At 41.0% G+C, this 19,471-nt stretch overlaps 2 protein-coding genes across 6 annotated transcripts in view; both read right to left on the bottom strand.

Moving 5' to 3' along the window:
• plxnb3 (plexin B3) overlaps window positions 1-19,471 on the bottom strand; it is a 99,011-nt gene that overhangs the window by 5,874 nt on the left and 73,666 nt on the right. The window contains exons 24-31 of the mRNA XM_047373956.1: window positions 4,302-4,453; window positions 4,069-4,169; window positions 1,141-1,358; window positions 887-1,065; window positions 575-641; window positions 353-499; window positions 196-276; window positions 43-121 (exon numbers count right to left, since the gene is read on the bottom strand). Coding sequence (XP_047229912.1) covers window positions 43-121; window positions 196-276; window positions 353-499; window positions 575-641; window positions 887-1,065; window positions 1,141-1,358; window positions 4,069-4,169; window positions 4,302-4,453 — 1,024 coding nt within the window. The remainder of the gene's footprint in view (window positions 1-42; window positions 122-195; window positions 277-352; window positions 500-574; window positions 642-886; window positions 1,066-1,140; window positions 1,359-4,068; window positions 4,170-4,301; window positions 4,454-19,471) is intronic.
• On the bottom strand, window positions 5,769-19,269 carry LOC124873370. 5 transcript variants are annotated; one of them, XM_047373992.1, is made up of 8 exons: window positions 19,219-19,269; window positions 16,791-16,901; window positions 16,541-16,660; window positions 10,681-10,716; window positions 9,091-9,141; window positions 7,265-7,345; window positions 6,834-6,932; window positions 5,769-6,206 (listed from the first exon to the last, which is right to left on the bottom strand). In XM_047373992.1, the coding sequence occupies exons 4-8, from the start codon at window positions 10,703-10,705 to the stop codon at window positions 5,989-5,991; spliced, it is 474 nt and encodes a 157-aa protein (XP_047229948.1). In that variant the 5' UTR covers window positions 10,706-10,716; window positions 16,541-16,660; window positions 16,791-16,901; window positions 19,219-19,269; the 3' UTR covers window positions 5,769-5,988. The 5 variants fall into 5 exon arrangements, 4 of the variants coding, with proteins under 4 accessions (XP_047229948.1, XP_047229954.1, XP_047229938.1 ...); XM_047373998.1 differs by lacking the exon at window positions 16,541-16,660; XM_047373982.1 differs by lacking the exons at window positions 16,541-16,660; window positions 16,791-16,901; window positions 19,219-19,269 and adding an exon at window positions 11,047-11,839.

Raw genomic sequence — 19,471 nt, forward strand, 5'->3', positions numbered from 1 at the left:
AGAGACAGGTGAGCCAACCTGTTGAGGCGGATAGGTGCGTACCCAAGTCCAGACTGTCAGCTGCTGGTCTCTGAGAGAACGGAGCTCCTCTGTAGACCTGATCCAGGATTTTATCTTTCACCTGCACACAGAAGCATACAGACAGGTGAGAATAGGTCAGACAGGTGACAAAGTGTCATTCTGACATGTACCTACCTGTGTGATGGTGTCAGTGTCAAGTATTTTAACAGGACATGGTTGAACCTCTACTCCATTCTTTACCAGGACGTTCAAAGTCTGAGGAAGAGGTGAGACAGACAGGTGAGACTGAACCAATGATGAGCCCAGGAAGGAGATGTGTTGCTATGGTTACCATGGCAGAGTAATCTATGTCCTCTCGCAGCAGATGGCTGTCGTTGAGTGTCCGTTTGGCCTTTCCAGTCACAGCGTCCACCGGCCCCTTGTCCACCTGATACTTTATGGCTCTGTAGAGCATGTAGAGAGGCTCCCCTGCCACCTCCTGGCAGACAGAGAGGTAAAGGTGAGACAAGGGACGGACAGAGGCAGATAGACAGGTATGAGAACTAACTTTTACCTTCAGGAAAGAATAGAGGCAGATGGACATCCAGTTGGTCAACATCTTCTCAACAACTGTCTCTGTCCTGAAAGACAGTATGAGACATAGGTTGGTCCAGGTTCAGGGCATACGTAACCCCTACTGTCCCAATTCTCCAATTTTGCACACTTATAACCTGCGCACTTCAACCCCTACATGCACTGTACAAAGTACACACTTCATAGAGGGGCATAGGGTGTCGTGAGGATATTGGGACAGGGCCCTAGATTTAGACAAAATAACTTCCTGAAAACATTCATCATCATCTTGGGGTGTGTTTGTTTTACATACCGGCGTAGCATGAGTTTGGGGTTTTTGGCGACGTACTGCTGCACCAGGTCCTGCAGCAACGTCTTCATGACTTCAGTAAAGTACTCCAGCTTATCATGAAGAGCTATGGTGAGCAGGCTGGCCACGTAGCCTCGGTCCCTCTGAGAGAACCCCTGCTGGGCCTCCAGAGTGTGGATGAACTGCACAACAGAACCACAACATCAGATCTACCTGCTGACTAACCTGGTCCCAGACGTCACCTGAACAGAACCCACCCTGGTGAGGAAGAGTCTATTGTTGAGCAGGTTGTTGAGCTGCTGAAGGCCCTGCTCCACGGTCGGTCTCCTGGACTCTGGCAGGTCCAGTTGGCGGCTCAGCGGCGCTATCTGCTGGCCAGGGAAAAAGATTCTCTCTGCGTAAGTCTTGTAGTCAAGCAGAGGAAGACCAGGTCCTCCGACATCACTGCTTAGGTCCATCATTTCTGTCATGAGGTCTGCAGGAAGAAGATCAGTTCAATGGGTCTGATGTTCAGGATGTCAGCAGCAAAGTATAAAGCATGTAGTCATATAAGTACTCACAAAGAGTAGACTGTACAGTAAAGGAAAAATCTACAACATAAGATAAATAAATACTGTACAGTTATTAAAAATAGCTTAGTCACTTTAATGAAATGTGCAACTCAGTAGGTTGATTTGAAATTATAATTGATTTGTGATTATGGATGAGAAAACGGCAACAGACTATTTTCAAGAAAAATGGAAAAACTGCAAATAACAGCAGGGGTGTGAACACTTATTGAGTACGTTGAGAGCAGTGATGGTTATAAAGTCTAACAGCTAGTGGGAGGAAGGACCTATGATAACACTTCTTTGTGCTCTTAGGATGCAGCAGTCTGTCACTGAAGAACGTCTCCAGTCCTTCAGTCTCCCACCATCTGCACTGGGTCCAGGGGGGATCCTAGGACAGAGCTGGTCTTCTTGATGAACGTATCTAAATGCTTCCTCTCAGGTGTAGACAAGCTGCTGCTTCACTAACTACACATAATGGAAGATGGTACTTCTAATTGTCAGCTATCTCAACATCGGTTCCCTGGATGTTCACCCCCGTCAGTGTGGTGGGTCTGCGCCGGCAGACATCCACCACCAGATCCTTGTTTTTCCCTGTGCTGATTTGGAGGTGATTCTGCTGGCACCTGTCCATGAAGTTCTGTGTCCACTGCCTGTATTCTGAGTTGTCCACATCTGTGATGAGGCAGAATATGGCAGAGCCATCAGAAAACCTCTGTAGATGATAGCCTGGGGAGTTGATGGAGATATCTGCAGTGTAGAGGGTGAACTTGAACGGTGCCAGCACAGTTCCCTGCAGTGCTGGTGCTGCAGAACCCCTGTCAGAGACACAGCCTCTTATACTGTGGGTGGCCAGTGAGGTAGTCCAGTATCAACTGGGACAGATGGTGGTCCATTCCTGACAGCTCCAGCTTGTTCCTCCGAAGTCAAGGCTGGAGGGTATTAAAACCATTGAGAAATCAAATGACTTGACCCTCATAGTGCTTCTAGGCTTCTCCAGCCAGGTCAGAGCTTGGTACAGGAGGCAGATGATGGTAACATCCACTCCGATACCAGGTTGGTAGGCAAACTGCAGTGGATCCAATGAAGACTTCACCAGGGGGCAGAGATGGCTGATGGTCTTCAGCAGATGCAAGGTCGGTGTTAGCCTGTAGCTGCTGACGTCCTTTGGATATGTGGTCTTTGGCACTGGTACCACAAAGGAGGTCTTCCACAGCTGTGCTTTACCCAGCTTCAGGCTCATGTTGAACATGCGTCCCACGATACCACACAATTTATCTGCACAGCACCTTAGGAGCCTGGAACTGATGCCATCTGGACCTGCAGCCTCACACACGTTGATCTTTCGCAGCTCGCCTGGGAGTTTGGGTTGTGACCTGAAATTGCTTTTAGGCTCTTTCAAACCCCGTTGATGTTGTTCTGCTGCAGCTGGTCCTCCATCTTCTTGCTGTAGATGTTTTTAAATTCCTGATCTTTCTTCTAAGTTCCTTCTGCGCAGCTGTCAGCTTCTCCTAGTTTCCGGATCTGAAGGCGCTGTTCTTCTCCTTGAGGAGAGCCTTTATTTCAGGGCTTGTTTTGTGAGAAACGCCGTACCTTCATGAGGGGCACAGTGCTGTTTATACATATGTTAATGTTGTCCATGATGCAGTCTGGGATGCTGTCAATGTCCTCCCCATAAGAAACACAGCAGTACCTCAAAGCTTCTTCGGTCTCTTCAGACCATCTCTTCACTGTCCATCACACAGCTGGTTCTCTGTGTATAAGGGGATATACCCTGGCTGGAGATGAACCAGGCTGTGATCTGAGCCCCCAGAGGAAGGTAGAGGTGATGAGCTGTATGCCTCCTTTGTGTTGGCATACAATAAGTCCAGGGTTGTATTGTCTCTGGTGCAGCAGGTAACATACAGGGTGGAGGTGGGGAGAGTGAAGGACAGGGAGACATGATTGAAGTCCCCAGAAATCAGGAAAAGAGCCTGGGATTGCTGTGTCTGGAGTCTGCTGGTACCAGTGTGGATGACGTCAGAGGCAGCTGCTGCATTTAGCAGAGAGGGGGAAATACACTATTATCGTGATAACGTGTAGGTAAATGCCCAAGGTTGCACCATCTTTTATTCACAAACACAGCCAGGAACCCTCCTTTCTTCCCACTTCTCTCCTTGGTTCTGTTGGTCCGAATTAAATAAAAGCCGCCCATGCTTATGTGTCTGTCCGGAATTATCGCGGTAACCTGTGTTTCAGTCAATATGACCAAGCTGCTATCTCTGAAGACTCTGAAGCTGGGTTAGCGCTGCAACTTTGTCGGAATGGGATCTCATATTTCCCTTGATGATAGATGGGATGACGGGTCTGTACCTTCTCCTCGGGTTGCGACGCAGGAAGGCGGCACAGTTCCTGTGTCTCTTCCTCCTCAGTGTAGCTACCGAAAGCTAGCAACCAATTTCTGGAGTAAACAAGGGGAACTTGGCCTTTTACGGAGTCTCCAAAACACAAATTCAGTAAACAAAAAAACAAAGTTGTCCACAAAACAGTCAGCTCCATAATGGGAGAAAACACCAACACACTCGTTTTAAAGAAGAAATAGAGTGGGCGGGCTGCCTGGTCATGCAGAGCTGGAATGTTTCTCCATCATCTGCATACCTGTGAACTCTTTACGGCATTGATCTCCCACATTGATCTCCAGAGTTTCCAGCTGCAGCAGAACCTTCTTATAATCTCGGAGTGCCTGTTTACTTTTCCTCCTGCACAAAACATAAGCAGAACGCTAATGAGTAACCAACACTTGTCACATGGATGCAAAACAGCTGGTTCTGAGGAAACCAGAGAAACTCAAAACCCAACCAGCTGGTTAGGACAGACCAACAGAGGACTACCTGTACATAAGAATGACAACCAACACCAACAGGATGATGACAGCAGCTCCAGTGCCCAGACTGATCTGAGCCGCCAGTGGGATGGGGGACAACAACGAGTCACTGTCGTACTGAACCGGTCCCAGGTCCACCTGCAGGTTTCCCATGAATACCTGAGACAGGTAGACAGGAGGGAGACAGTTGCTACAGTTGCTCCTGGTTCATGAATCCTTCTGATTTAGATCAAATTTATCTGAGAGATTCCAGTGTGTTCATGTTAATGATAAATGATAATAATACCACAGGGTACATTGCTCGACTACATTTGCAATTACAGCCACTTTTAAAACACCACAATGTTCTTACCAGCTCAGGAAAAAATCCAAATTAAGACAATATTTGTGCTTTTATTTTGGGTACTTACCTGTAGAATGGCTGGGAGAAAGGTCAGCTTGTCTGCTGTATTTCCTGCACAAAACTCACTTTATTCTAGTAGTTTTGATGGACTTTCAGTTTTATTCTTACATTTATAGCAAAGCTAAAAGCGCTTAATCAAGTTTAAAGCAAGGGGGCTAGCATTCCCTACACAATTGGGTCCTGTACGGGGACAACAGCTGAACTACCTCACTTTCTCTCTCACACACAGACACAGACACACACACACACACACACACACAGACACACACACACACACACACACAGACACACACACACACAGACACACACACACACACACACACACACACACATCCTTGTTAAACTCCCACTGCAGGACCGCAAGTAGTTGACTGGGTTGTGGGGTCCACCCATTCTAGTGGTCCTAGAACTATGAAAAAAATCAGGCAGATCCCAAAAAAAATCTACATATTAAAAGTCACGTTCAATATGCAAAATTTCAAACTTTATTTTACATGTCTGTTTTTCAATCACATGTGGGGCCAGTTTCTAACATTCATACTTTGCAGGACCCACCTTCACACACGTTTGATTTTTAGTCAGTTATGGGGCTTGCTTTTAATGTTCGAACGTTAAGAGGTCCATCTTTACACACATAATTTTTTTAGCCAGTTATGGGGCTTGCTTTTAACATTTAACTCTTGTTAGGCCTTCATAAAGATTTGCTTTATCTTTAAATTAGGATCTATCAAATTCAATCCCAACCCTAATCTAACCCAAACATGCATTTGTCAAGACTTGATTGTTTAATGGGAAAAAACCTTAAAATTTTGTTAGTGTTATTAATCCTTTCATCTGGCTTAATAGACTAGATATATATTGAAATGTGCATTCTTAAGTACATCTGTCATTATTCGATTGTGGTGCATTTTTCCTAGTCACAGCCTTAATATTCTTCCATTTGTTTAGGCATACAGGTCAATTTTTTATATATTTACAATCTTCATTTTAGCCAACTATAAAATACACATGATTTACTATTAATCATGAACTGCTTGAGTCAAAATTTAAAATGGACACATTACAAATGTAGCCACTGAATAAAGGAACTTTATTTTGCACATGTTTTATTTCAACATTTTAGCACTGAATGTGCCATTTAAACATTTCCCATATTTCTTCCTCAGAACATGTATCAATAAACTGAAATATACTTTGTTTGAACTTTGTCCATAAAAATTACAAACAAATAGTAAAGAACTGGTGAAACAGGACCAGCCATGTGTTTCTACCTCTGTTCAGGGAAGCTCTGTCACTCATATTTTCTCCTCATGGTGGTTATTCTGTTTTTGACAAAGTACTTAACTGCTCTCCAGTCTCTTTTACTCAGTGCTTGTGGTTCTGCAGCAATGCATCTCTCACAGTCAAGCTTACCAGGAACCTGATTTGTCAATATGTACTTCCTTAAATGTTTATTTACAGCAGCACATTCCTCTGGGGTCCAGCTTCTTTTCACAACTTTTTCTTTACCTAAGGGCATAAAAAGAGCACAATTTAGTTTACAACTTCATTAGAACAAAACTGCACAGAGGATACATTCACTTTATGTACAATAATCCCACAATATCATTTAAATGAGATATTTTAATAATTCAACTATCTTTGTCAATAGTAATGAGCCTACAGTAAAAAAACAAGTAAATCAGTTTATTTCTGGGATATTAATCAGTCAGTGTCACTGCTGGTACAGGCAGTCAAACTCCACCAGGAGAGCACATCATCGATATGCAAATTTGCCAACAGGTAAATTTGATGCAAAGATTTTTTTCTGTCTTGAGGTAGATGTGTCATGTACATTACCCCTATTTAATAATAGATGGAAACGAACATCTCACAAATAATCCAATTTAACAATGACGTGAAACCCACCTGAGAAGGGGCGCATTAATTTGCATTTTACGACAAAATTCAAAAGTTTAGACCTGACATGTCTAAGTAAAAAAAGTCAAGTGGTTAATACATTTTGCTTCGGTCATTTAAATCTTAGTAAGCAGTAAATGTGAGGATAATTAGAATATTGATACTGTAGTAATAATTGGACCATTTAAAAGCAATCATGATGAAGTTATGTATTGAAGAGGATTACTCCAAACTCACCACTCTTTTTGGCAGACCTTTCGTTACTTTGGCTGCTAGAGGTGGGGGTACAAGAGGTCACTTCGTTGACTTCTGGCATCAGCCCATCTGAATTTGTGACTTTGAAGTACAGAAAAGAACAGGTTAAACTCATCTTATTAGAACAGCAAACACGCTGATCAAGGGCATAGATATCAACAGCGAACTAAAGAAAAAAAACCAAAAAACCTTCTATTTACACTTGTGTTCATAAAGAGTTATTTATTACAATCAAGTCCTGTAGAACCAATCTTGTTTGAATCAAATTTGGATGTTAGTAAATACTAGGCAGGATCAGATATAAATGTAATGGACTTGTAATATTAGTTAAAAGTGGTGGTATTAAAAAAAAATGAATAAAAATCAATGTTGAAGAAGAGTACTAACCCCAAACTGCAGTTTTACAAGCTCACCTTTCTTTTTGGTCAAGTTTTCCTGACTTAAGCCACTGGATGTGGGGATACAAGGTGTCTCTTCAGAAGCTTCTGGATCTTCTGAAATATTAATTTTAGGAACATAAAAAACTGTTTAAACTTTCAATGATCTACAGTACTTTAACAGTTCATGTACGCACGTGGACGCCTCAGTTAATGAAAGAAAAACCCACAATGGTCACAAAAATAACTTGAATCTGACAAAGTTAATCATAAATAAAAAATTATATGAAAATGAACAAATTAAAGTCAGACAATGCTTTTCAAACATGCTTCAACAGAATTATTTAAACAAATAAAGTCATGAAACAGGCCTGGACAAAAATGATGGTACCCCTGAAAATAATGTGACCAAAGGGACGTGTTAAATCGAGGTGTGTCCATTAATTAACATCACAGGTGTCTACATTCTTGTAATCAGTCAGTGGGCCTATATATAGGGTTACAGGTAGTCACTGTGCTATTTGGTGACATGGTGTGTACCACACTCAACATGGATCAGAGGAAGCGAAGGAAAGCGTTGTCTCAGGAGATTAGGAAGAAAATTATAGACAAGCATGGTAAAGGTAAAGGTTATAAGACCATCTCCAAGCAGCTTCATGTTATGACTACAGTTGCACATATTCAGAAATTTAAGATCCATGGGACTGTAGCCAACCTCCCTGGACATGGCCACAGGAGGAAAATTTATGACAAAACAAAGAGACTGATAATACAAATGGTAACAAAAGAGCCCAGAAAAACTTCTAAAGAGATTAAAGGTGAACTTAAAGCTCAAGGAACATCAGTGTCAGATTGCACCATCCAACGTTGTTTGAGGCAAAGTGGACTTAATGGGAGACGACCAAGGAGAACACCATCTTTGAAAAATCATAAAAAAGCCAGACTGGAATTTGCCAAACTACATGTTGACAAGCCACAAAGCTTGTGGGACAATGTCCTATGGACAGATGAGACAAAAACTATACTTTCTGGCAAGGCACATCAGCTCTATGTTTGCAGATGGAAAAATTTAAGCATATGAAGAAAAGAACACTGTCCCTACTGTGAAACATGGAGGAGTCTGTTATGTTCTGGGGCTACTTTGCTGCATCTGGCACAGGGTATCTTGAATCTGTGCAGGTATAATGAAATCTCAAGACTATCAGGGGATTCTAGAGATAAATGTGCTGGCCAGTGTCAGAAAGCTTGGTCTCAGTCGCAGGTCATGGGTCTTGCAACAGGATAATAACCCAAAAAACACAGATAGAGGAAAACATTGGACTATTCTGAAGTGGCCTTCTATGAGCCCTTACCTAAATCCTATTAAGCATATTTGGAAGGTGCTGAAACATGCCGTCTGGAAAAGGTACCCTTCAAAAATGAGACAACTGGAGCAGTTTGCTCATGAGGAGTGGGCTAAAATACCTTCTGAGAGGGACAGAAGTCTCACTGACAGTTATAGGAATCCTTTGATTGCAGTGATTGCTTCAAAAGGTTGAGCAACAAAATATTAAGTTAAGGGTTCCATCGTTTTGGTCCAGGCCTGTTTCATGAGTTTATTTTTTTAAATAATTCTGTTGAAGGATGTTTGAAAGCAGTGTCTGACTTTCATGTGCTCATTTTCATAGAATATTTATTCATTATTACCTTTGTCAGATTTAAGTTATTTCTGTGACCTTTGTTGGTTTTTCTTTCATTAACCGAGGGGTACCAACAATTTTGTCCACGTTTGTATATAGAACTCAGGTTGTAAAATGTGTTTAATTCAGAGAAAAGTGGCCCTTTTTTGTTTAACCGCTTTCTTTATTATGTGAACATTTTACCTTCTTGTGAGGATAAATTGGTGCCATTCTCAGTTCCGTCAGGCATATCAACTATGTACATGAAAGAAGAATTGTTTTCAAAAGTCAGAATTAACAATACACCAACAAGCAAAAAAAAAAAAAGTAAAATTAACTATTGCTTTAATCCATATCTTAGGTCATCCTAATTGACAGGAAATCAGGAGTAATATAGGTTTCCAGGGATATCAGTGCTCTTCATAATGTATATGGCAAAGAGACTTGTGTGAATGAGCCACTTGCCACAAAGCTGAATAAGACATTATGATATAATTGAAAAATGTTAGCTGGCAGTAGTGCTAAGAAATTGTATTTTCCTATAAATGTTTTCAGTAACATTTTATTTTATAAAACAAACTAACCCGTAGCTGTCAATTTGTAGGCTACATATTTTTGGACTACTAACTCTTTATTGTTCATTAATTATTTAGTTAATGACTTATTGTGACTGACCAAATTCAACAGTAAGAGGCCATAAATTAAGAGTTTTACCAAACCAGGCCACTTTTTTGATAATCCAAAGTAAAAGGTAATTTCATTTAATGTTGATTTTAATATGCTCTTCTTAATATGAGGTTTACAAAGAAGTAATTAGACAGGTTTTCAACCTTAACTGGTAAAAAAAGTAATTCCTTTTATAATACAACTAAACACCAGCGCTAGTGCCAAAACAACAGTTTACCAACTATGCATGAGAATATGAACTGGACCACTGTCTAAAATCATCTTTTCATAAAAACATTAAATTAGCATTTCCTTTCAAGCTTCCAGAGTCTGGAGGAAGAGTGGAATCCCTATTAGTGACATCTGCTGATTCTGGTCCAATGTGTTTTCTGAAGTCCAGTCAGCAATCTAGTATGATATTTAGACCACTTCACACATCCCCTTGTTGACAAGCTTTATTTAGATACTGATGTCACTTTCCCACAGGACTTGGCACCAGCTCTCACTGCCAAAAGTTGGTCCATTGACCACAGTGTTGCTGTGCTTGATTGGCCAGAAAACTGGCCCCACCTAAGCCTAAAAATCTAAGTTGTTTTGTCAAGAGAAAGATGAGGGACACCAGAAGTAACCATGCAGATGACCTGAAAGTGGCTCTAAAAGACACCTGGGCTCCCATTATACATTACAAAATATTGTTTATAATTGTTGTAATTTAATATAAAAATTTTCTGAAACACTGAATTTTAGCTTTTTTATTATGTTAGCCATAACTATGAAATTACAAAAACACAGGGTTGAAATATTTCACTGTGTAATGAATACCCAATATCAGTTTCAATTTTTGTAATGAATCGCCAAAAATATTGAACTTTTTGAATGCATCATATCAATACATTTCATTATATCTGAAAGTTTTGAATGTACCTGTAGATACAAAAATTAATATTTGTACTTTTTTTATGACAGAGCTTAAATAAAATTATGGCATGAAATTTCCCTACATCAGTCCTATCTTGGATGTTTTCAATTTAATGAAATTTTAATTAAAACAACATTAACATGCAGTCATCTAGTGTATTTAAAACTACAGAGATTATTGCGGTATAGAAAAAATAAACAAATTCATACCTTTCTCTTGTGAAGAACCATCCATGTCAAGAGTTTCTAATATGGTAATGAGATAAATTTGAAGAGATTTGTTTAATAGAACTAATAAAACACTCAAGAACCAATTCCACAAAAGATAGGAAACCATAAAAAGTACCTAAATAGCACCTTTTAATTTTTTTTTTTTTTTGCCTCAAATCAAATCAGAATAAGCCAACATTTTTATGTAAAGCCTAAATGATACCATTTTCAACTAATATGATGTTTATTCATCCTTAACAATAAAACATGCCCTCCTCCATAAATATCTCATTTCATTAATCTATTCTTAAATACCAAGGTTAGCAACTTCAATTTCCCTTGCATTAAAGTGTTAAATGTTAATACCGTTGACATCAAGGTGGATTTCATCCAGACTCTTCCCTTTATACTCTCCTAGCCGTCCTTGTTCCATTGCAAGGAGAACTTTGCTTATTTTTGCTAACTGTATGGTACCCTCTGGAAGGCGATAGTGCTTCCTGTGAACAGCAACATTATGCCCAAGGAAATCTGCCAACTGGTCAAGTTCTGTAGTCTTCAGGTTCAAAACTGTTGACAATGTTGCAATGTGTTTCCTGAGCTTTGTTGAGGTGAGTGCTGTAGGGTTTTTGAGGCCACTGCACTCACTCACAAACTGCCTTATACAGTCTGAACCTCTGAGGTAATGGACAGAATTCGGCAACGCAAACAGGTATTGATTTTCTTCCAGGACTCCACATTCTTCCCGCCTTCCAGTAAGAGCATCAAGGGATTCCTTCATCATTGGACCCAGCAGAACAGGAACTTTTCTTCCTCTTTTTCCCACAATGGTTATCCGGACAAAATAGTTGCAGAGCTTTTGTTCAAGTGCTGTGAGGGCCAGGTTAACATCCTCGTGTGTTTCTGATGTGTCCTTTGATAAGTAAACTGACAAATGCATCCTGGAAACCTCCCCAGCTCGTCGACGGTTGAAAAGGATTACTTGTGCCAGAGTCACTTTGGCAAGATCCTTCCAGCTGGACTGTGAGGCCTCTTCTTTCAAGGCATGTAAACATTCCTGCTGTCTTTCTAACAAATGGTTGTGAAGAATCTGGACATCGTGTGTGAAAGGTAACAGTAGAGGTGCATTCCACTTTTTCTGTTCAAGCTGGGTTAAAGCTTGGCTTGCAATATCATATTTCCAACTTTCTTGATACAGTTGTGCAAACTCCTCTGCGTTTTGCACAGCTTCCTTATCCTTCATCTTCAGTCCTTCCGTCTTAATGAACATGGCTAAAGAATGCATGTCGTGACCAACTTTTCGAGCGAGAGATGGTCGTTGATAGTTGCCACTTTCTTCACTGAATCCAGCTAGACGTCTTGCAGCAGCGACAACTGTAACATATTTTTCAGGCTTTATGAGATCTTTAATACTCTTCACAGAAGCAATATTTCTTGCCTCAAGTAGCAGTCTGCCAAGCTCTCTTAGCTTTTGACGGATGTATTGGTGCTGGCTGACTACCCTCTCATTCTTGTGGAACAATCTGTATCCAAAATCTAGTATGCATTGATCCTTCTTACATGCAACTGTAATCTCATCTTGATGCATCTCACTTAGAAACCTCCAGTATGAATCACTGAACTCTGGTGGAACTGGTTCAGCAAATGCACACAATGCTTGAACTCTTGTTTTCCCCTTTTTCAAAGACTTATCTTGAGGCTTGAATTTGCAGGACTGGAAATGTCGCCACATTGCCTTTTTTTTTAACAGTCCATAGCAGTACAAACAATGTTTGAATATTTCCCCTTCTGTTTTCTTCTTTGGTTGTTTCCACGCAATGAGCTTGCCTTGGTTACTTTCCATAACTTCAGTGTTGTGCTCAAAGTTTCCCTTATTTCGCAAATAATCCAACTGGAGTCGTCTTTGTTTTGAGTTTTTTGGCAAACTGTAGGCTTTTGCAACCTCTATTTTATCCATGTGTCTGCGCAATAGATGTCTTGACATTTTTTGAACAAATACTCCACAATACACACAGTGGTGTTTCTTATTATAGGTCCTGGATCCATCTTCCTTCTTCAAAACAGGAGCAACATAAACAGATTCTTCCTCCAGGGGGGCCCTTTCATCTTTATATGTAGTGGCTCTGGAATCATGACTTTCAAAGTTTCTAGTCTGACTGGACTCACTCTTACTCTGCCTGCAAAACTTGCTTCTATTTTGACTAAATGACATAGTTTTATCCTTCGGACCTTTTTCCAGACTTAATTCCACACTGGCTTCACTGTCTGTGCTTTCTCCAGTGGTTTCTGGAATATATTCATCTTCACTGTCTTCACTTGCCTCATCTAACCCTGCAAAGCTCCTCTGAATCATTTAGAGAAAGAGGAGAAGGAAGAAGTTAGTATTTCTTCCTCTATTAGAATTAATTAAAAAGAAAATCAGGCCTTGATTTAAAATCCACCTTGAAAACACAGATGTTAACTCTACAGATACATCTCAAAAAACAAGAAAATTGCATTGAAGTGAAATACACTGCTCAAAAAAATAAAGGGAACACTCAACTAACATCCTATATCTGAATGAATGAAATATTCTCATTTAATACTTTGTTCTGTAGAAAGTTGAATGTGCTGACAACAAAATCACACAACAATCTTCAGTGGAAATCAAATTTATTAATCAATGGAGGCCTGGATTTGGAGTCACACACAAAATTAAAGTGGAAAAACACACTACAGGCTGATCCAACTTTGATGTAATGTCCTTAAAACAAGTCAAAATGAGGCTCAGTATTGTGTGTGACCTCCACGTGCCTGTATGACCTCCCTACAACGCCTGGGCATGCTCCTGATGAGACGGTGGATGGTCTCCTGAGGGATCTCCTCCCTGACCTGGACTAAAGCATCCGCCAACTCCTGTACAGTCTGTGGTACAACGTTGGTGGATGGAGCGAGACATGATGTCCCAGATGTGCTCAATCGAATTCAGGTCTGGGGAACTGGCGGGCCAGTCCATAGCTTCAATGTCTTAATCTTGCAGGAACTGCTGACACACTCCAGCCACATGAGGTCTAGCATTGTCCTGCATTAGGAGGAACCCAGGGCCAACCGCACCAGCATATGGTCTCGCAAGGGGTCTGAGGATCTCATCTCGGTACCTAAAGGCAATCAGGCTACCTCTGGCGAGCCCATGGAGGGCCATGCCACCCTCCAAAGAAATCCCACCCCACACCATTACTGATGCACTGCCAAACCGGTCATGCTGAAGGATGTTGCAGGCAGCAGATTGCTCTCCACGGTGTCTCCAGACATGTGACGTCTGTCACATGTGCTCAGTGGGAACCTGCTTTCATCTGTGAAGACCACAGGGCACCAGTGGCAAATTTGCCAATCCTGGTGTTCTCTGACAAATGCCAAGTGTCCTGCACGGTGTTGGGCTGTGAGCACAACCCCAATTTGTGGACGTCGGGCCCTCATACCATCCTCATGGAGTCGGTTTCTAACCGTTTGTGCAGACACATGCACATTGGTGGCCTGCTGGAGGTCATTTTGCAGGGCTCTGGCAGTGCTTCTCCTGTTCCTCCTTGCACAAAGGCGTAGGTAGCGGTCCTGCTGCTGGGTTGTTGCCCTCCTACGGCCTCCTCCACGTCTCCTGGTGTACTGACCTGTCTCCTGGTAGCGCCTCCAGGCTCTGGACACTACGCTGACAGACACAGCAAACCTTGCCACAGCTGGCATTGATGAGCCATCCTGGATGAGCTGCACTACCTGAGCCACTTGTGTGGGTTGTAGAGTCCGTCTCATGCTACCACGAGTGTGAAAGCACCACCAACATTCAAAAGTGACCAAAACATCAGCCTGAAAGCGTAGATACTGAGAAGTGGCCTGTGGTCCCCACCTGCAGAACCACTCCTTTATTGAGTGTGTCTTGCTAATCGCCAAAGATTTCCCCCTGTTGTCTATTTCATTTGCACAAGAGCACAACAACATCAGTGTTGCTTCCTAGGTGGACAGTATGATTTTACATATGTTTGATTCATTTGGAGTTATATTGTGTTGTTTAAGTGTTCCCTTTATTTGTTTGAGCAGTGTATTTTTTGCCAGTCATCTCAGAAAATGGAACTCATATCTCATATAGAATTATCACAGAGTGATATATTCCACGTCCTTGTTTCCCATAATTTTGATGATTATGGCTTACTAGTAAACCCCAAATTCAGAATACTGTGAGGAAGTTAATTATTGGAAACTCATTGTTTCACACCTTAATCAGCTAATTAATTCCAAACGTCTACAAAGGTGTTCTGATCCTTCAAACCGTCTTTCACTCTGGGTCAGTAGAGATACAATCACGGGGAAGACTGCTAACTTCACAGATGGCCAGAAGACAGTCATCTACACCCTTTACAAGGAGGGGAAGCCACAAAAGTTCATTGCTAAAAGCAATTTGCGCACAGAGTTCTGGATCAAAGCACAGTAACAGAAAATTGAGTGTGAAAAAAGAAGTTTGGTAAAAGATGCAAAAACAACAGCGAGAACAGCAGCCTTGAGGGGGTTGTCAAGGTTGACAATGAGTGGGCTGAGGCTGGAGCATCAAGAGCCAGCACACAAATGAATACTAGACATGGGCTATAAACGTCGCATTCCTGGTGTCAAGCCACTCCAGAACCAGAGACAACATCCAAATCATCTCACCTAGGCACAGGAACTCGACTGTTGCTCAATGGTCCAGAGTCCTGTTTTCAGCTGAAAGTAAATTCTGCATTTCATTTGGAAATCAAGGTTGCAGACACTGGAGGAAGAATGAAGAGGCACATAATCCAAGTTGTTTTAAGTCCAATGTGAAGTTTCCATAGTCAGTGATGGTTTGGGGTGCCATGTTATCTGCTGGTTCTGGTCCACTGGGTCTGAAGTTCATAGCCAATGCAGCCATCTAGCAGGGAGTTCTAGAGTTTGTTCTCTGACAAAGTTCTCTCTGCTGACAAGCTGTATGGAGATGCTGGGTTTGTTTTCCAGGAGGACTTGGCACCTGCCCACACTGCCAAAAGTACCAGAACCTAGTCCAATGACTATGGTATTCCTGTTCTTGATTGGCCAGCAAACTCCCCTGACCTTTAACCCCATAGAAAATCTATGGGATGTTGTCAAGCGCAAGATGAGAGACATCAGACCTAAAAAGGCAGATGACCTAAAGGCAACTATCAAAGCAATCTGGGCTTCCATTACAGCTATGCAAAACCACAGGCTGATGGACTCTATGTCACGGTGCATTGATGCAATCATTCATGCAAGAGGAGCCCAACCAGATTCTTAGTGCATGGAAATGGACATACTGTTGAGAAACTTGACAGTAGAGCTTAAAACATCCTTTTTGGTTGGTCTAATGTGATATTCTAATATTCTGAGACACAAAATTCTGAGCTCTCTTTACCTGAAAGCCATAATTGTCTAAATTACAAGAAATAAAAGCTTGAAATATTCTACTCAATGTGCAATAAATCTATAAAACAATTGTTTCACTTTTTGAAATGACTGGCAAGAAATGTTGCACTTTTGAGCAATATTCTAATTTTTATAAATGCACCTGTATGAGAGTGCTTGGTCAAGTTTAATATACTCTTGTTTTGAGTAAATTTAGATCCAAACAGATAAAGTAAAATGCAATGTTAAGGAAAATATCAAATTTTAAGAAAATAAAAGACATATATGCAAAGATTTGGGCAATTTAAAAAAAAAAGTTGTCAACTGAACAAGATGAACAAGCAACAAGAACAAGAAAATTAGTAAAACATGCTATAGCAATGAACGCCTTTCATTTTAAGCAATCATATCAAAAGTCTACTCTGGTATTACTCTTTAAATGACATTAATTCATGAGGCTTACAGAGAAGTAAGTTCCTCTTATAGGCCTTTGTGAATCCATTGCGAATGAGGTTGAAGGGCCTTCCATACAGTCATTACTTGAATTGTAGATAGCATCAGAAAAACTTGGAACTTTATTCATCTGTTAAAAGATTATATCAAGCTATAATTATTCAATTCCTGTGATTGTACGTGCAGACACACAGTTATTAAAAAAAATAAATTAGTTTCTTGTGACTTTTTAGATTTTAAAAATAATTGTATGTCTTTACCATTATTGTTGTTCTTTTTATTTGCTTTTGTAGAGGTGCAGAGACGTCTTTTTGGGAATCATCATCACTGTCTGAGTAGTCCACTAGAGACACTCCTTTGATGATTGATAGCTATATGGGGATGATGAAAAGAAATGTGTGGTTACAGTATATGTAAGCTAATGATGTAGTGCATGACTGTAAAACACTGGAATTTATTTGCTGTAAATAACTGAAGTTTCTATTGACTGCCTTAACTGATAAATGACCGGTGCTGCAAATATGATCGAAAATATGTCAAAACCTTGGATCAATGGTCCCCACAAGGACACATACAATGCAAAGAAATTGTTACCGAGAGAACAAGTAAAAGGCTCCAAAGATTACTTCTTACAACAAAAACAAATGGGTTGAACGCTGTTTAAGGTATCCTACTTTACAATCAGCAAAAGGGTACACACCAATCATGGATTCCTTCCTTACACATCAGCTTAACAAATTAAATAAAACCAAATTCTGACTAAATAACAGCTTCTCAACTAAAAGCAATCTACGGGGACAAGCATGTAAACTAAGTGAACAAAAATAGGTCTCCAAAGTTTATTTCTCACAAGTCTAAATGAATGTTAATATAATGTGCTTCCATAATGTCAGGTACTACAACTATGATCTAGAAATATAACAAAAGCTTAGATCCACACGGGAGGGCCCCACAAGGAGGCACATTTCAGAAATCCATTACTGTTATGCGTGTGTAAGTGACTGGCCTGGTTGGACCCCACATGGAAGCACGTTTCAACAATCCATCTGAAGGTGTGTATGCCACTGGCTTGTTTGGGCTCCATGAGGAGAACCATTAAAACATGTGATCAGATGACTGGCTGAATGCTGTTTATGGTACCTTCTGACTAAAAAATAGTTTCCCAACACAAGCTAAACTAACAAGCATGTAAACTAAGGGAATGAGAGCAGGTCTCCAAAGTTTATTTCTCACAACAAAGTCTAACTGAATGTTACCTGTAGGCTGGCATCCTGTGTGATGCTGTCATCAGGGAAAGAGTCCCACGATGTTCTGGCTGGCTCAGCTACAGCAGTAGATGACTGCGAGCCTGTCACCTGGAATTAAAACCACAAATAACTTACTAACATCATACAGATAACATAAATGACAGACTCAAGACCTGTAAAGATAGTCCCCAAAACCAAAAGAGCACTTCTAACTACAAGTGTTCCAGTCAGTTCTGGATTTCTAATCAGGTCCTATAACAGCATCTTTATGGATGTAGTGGAGCATCCTTCAGCCTGACAGTTTAGCTGTTGAAGATGTGCAGAATTATAGCTGTAATATAATGTGCTTCCATAATGTCAGGTACTACAACTATGATCTAGAAATATAACAAAAGCTTAGATCCACACGGGAGGGCCCCACAAGGAGGCACATTTCAGAAATCCATTACTGTTATGCGTGTGTAAGTGACTGGCCTGGTTGGACCCCACATGGAAGCACGTTTCAACAATCCATCTGAAGGTGTGTATGCCACTGGCTTGTTTGGGCTCCATGAGGAGAACCATTAAAAACATGTGATCAGATGACTGGCTGAATGCTGTTTATGGTACCTTCTGACTAAAAAATAGCTTCCCAACACAAGCTAAACTAACAAGCATGTAAACTAAGGGAATGAGAGCAGGTCTCCAAAGTTTATGTCTCACAACAAAGTCTAACTGAATGTTACCTGTAGGCTGGCATCCTGTGTGATGCTGTCATCAGGGAAAGAGTCCCACGATGTTCTGGCTGGCTCAGCTACAGCAGTAGATGACTGCGAGCCTGTCACCTGGAATTAAAACCACAAATAACTTACTAACATCATACAGATAACATAAATGACAGACTCAAGACCTGTAAAGATAGTCCCCAAAACCAAAAGAGCACTTCTAACTACAAGTGTTCCAGTCAGTTCTGGATTTCTAATCAGGTCCTATAACAGCATCTTTATGGATGTAGTGGAGCATCCTTCAGCCTGACAGTTTAGCTGTTGAAGATGTGCAGAATTATAGCTGTAATATAATGTGCTTCCATAATGTCAGGTACTACAACTATGATCTAGAAATATAACAAAAGCTTAGATCCACACGGGAGGGCCCCACAAGGAGGCACATTTCAGAAATCCACTACTGTTATGCGTGTGTAAGTGACTGGCCTGGTTGGACCCCTCATGGAAGCACGTTTCAACAATCCATCTGAAGGTGTGTATGCCACTGGCTTGTTTGGGCTCCATGAGGAGAACCATTAAAAACATGTGATCAGATGACTGGCTGAATGCTGTTTATGGTACCTTCTGACTAAAAAATAGTTTCCCAACACAAGCTAAACTAACAAGCATGTAAACTAAGGGAATGAGAGCAGGTCTCCAAAGTTTATGTCTCACAACAAAGTCTAACTGAATGTTACCTGTAGGCTGGCATCCTGTGTGATGCTGTCATCAGGGAAAGAGTCCCACGATGTTCTGGCTGGCTCAGCTACAGCAGTAGATGACTGCGAGCCTGTCACCTGGAATTAAAACCACAAATAACTTACTAACATCATACAGATAACATAAATGACAGACTCAAGACCTGTAAAGATAGTCCCCAAAACCAAAAGAGCACTTCTAACTACAAGTGTTCCAGTCAGTTCTGGATTTCTAATCAGGTCCTATAACAGC

The sequence above is a fragment of the Girardinichthys multiradiatus genome, chromosome 1 (genome assembly GCF_021462225.1).
Source record: "Girardinichthys multiradiatus isolate DD_20200921_A chromosome 1, DD_fGirMul_XY1, whole genome shotgun sequence".
NCBI lineage: Eukaryota > Metazoa > Chordata > Actinopteri > Cyprinodontiformes > Goodeidae > Girardinichthys > Girardinichthys multiradiatus.

What these genes read in the sequence shown, in the direction of transcription:
- LOC124873370 (XM_047373974.1), bottom strand. Translation starts at nt 13,030, where the DNA reads ATGATTCAGAGGAGCTTTGCAGGGTTAGATGAGGCAAGTGAAGACAGT. An exon ending in AAAGTTGGAAATATGATATT is followed by an intron (nt 7,346 to 11,845) that starts GCAAGCCAAGCT and finishes TTAATATTTCAG; the next exon opens with AAGATCCAGAAGCTTCTGAA.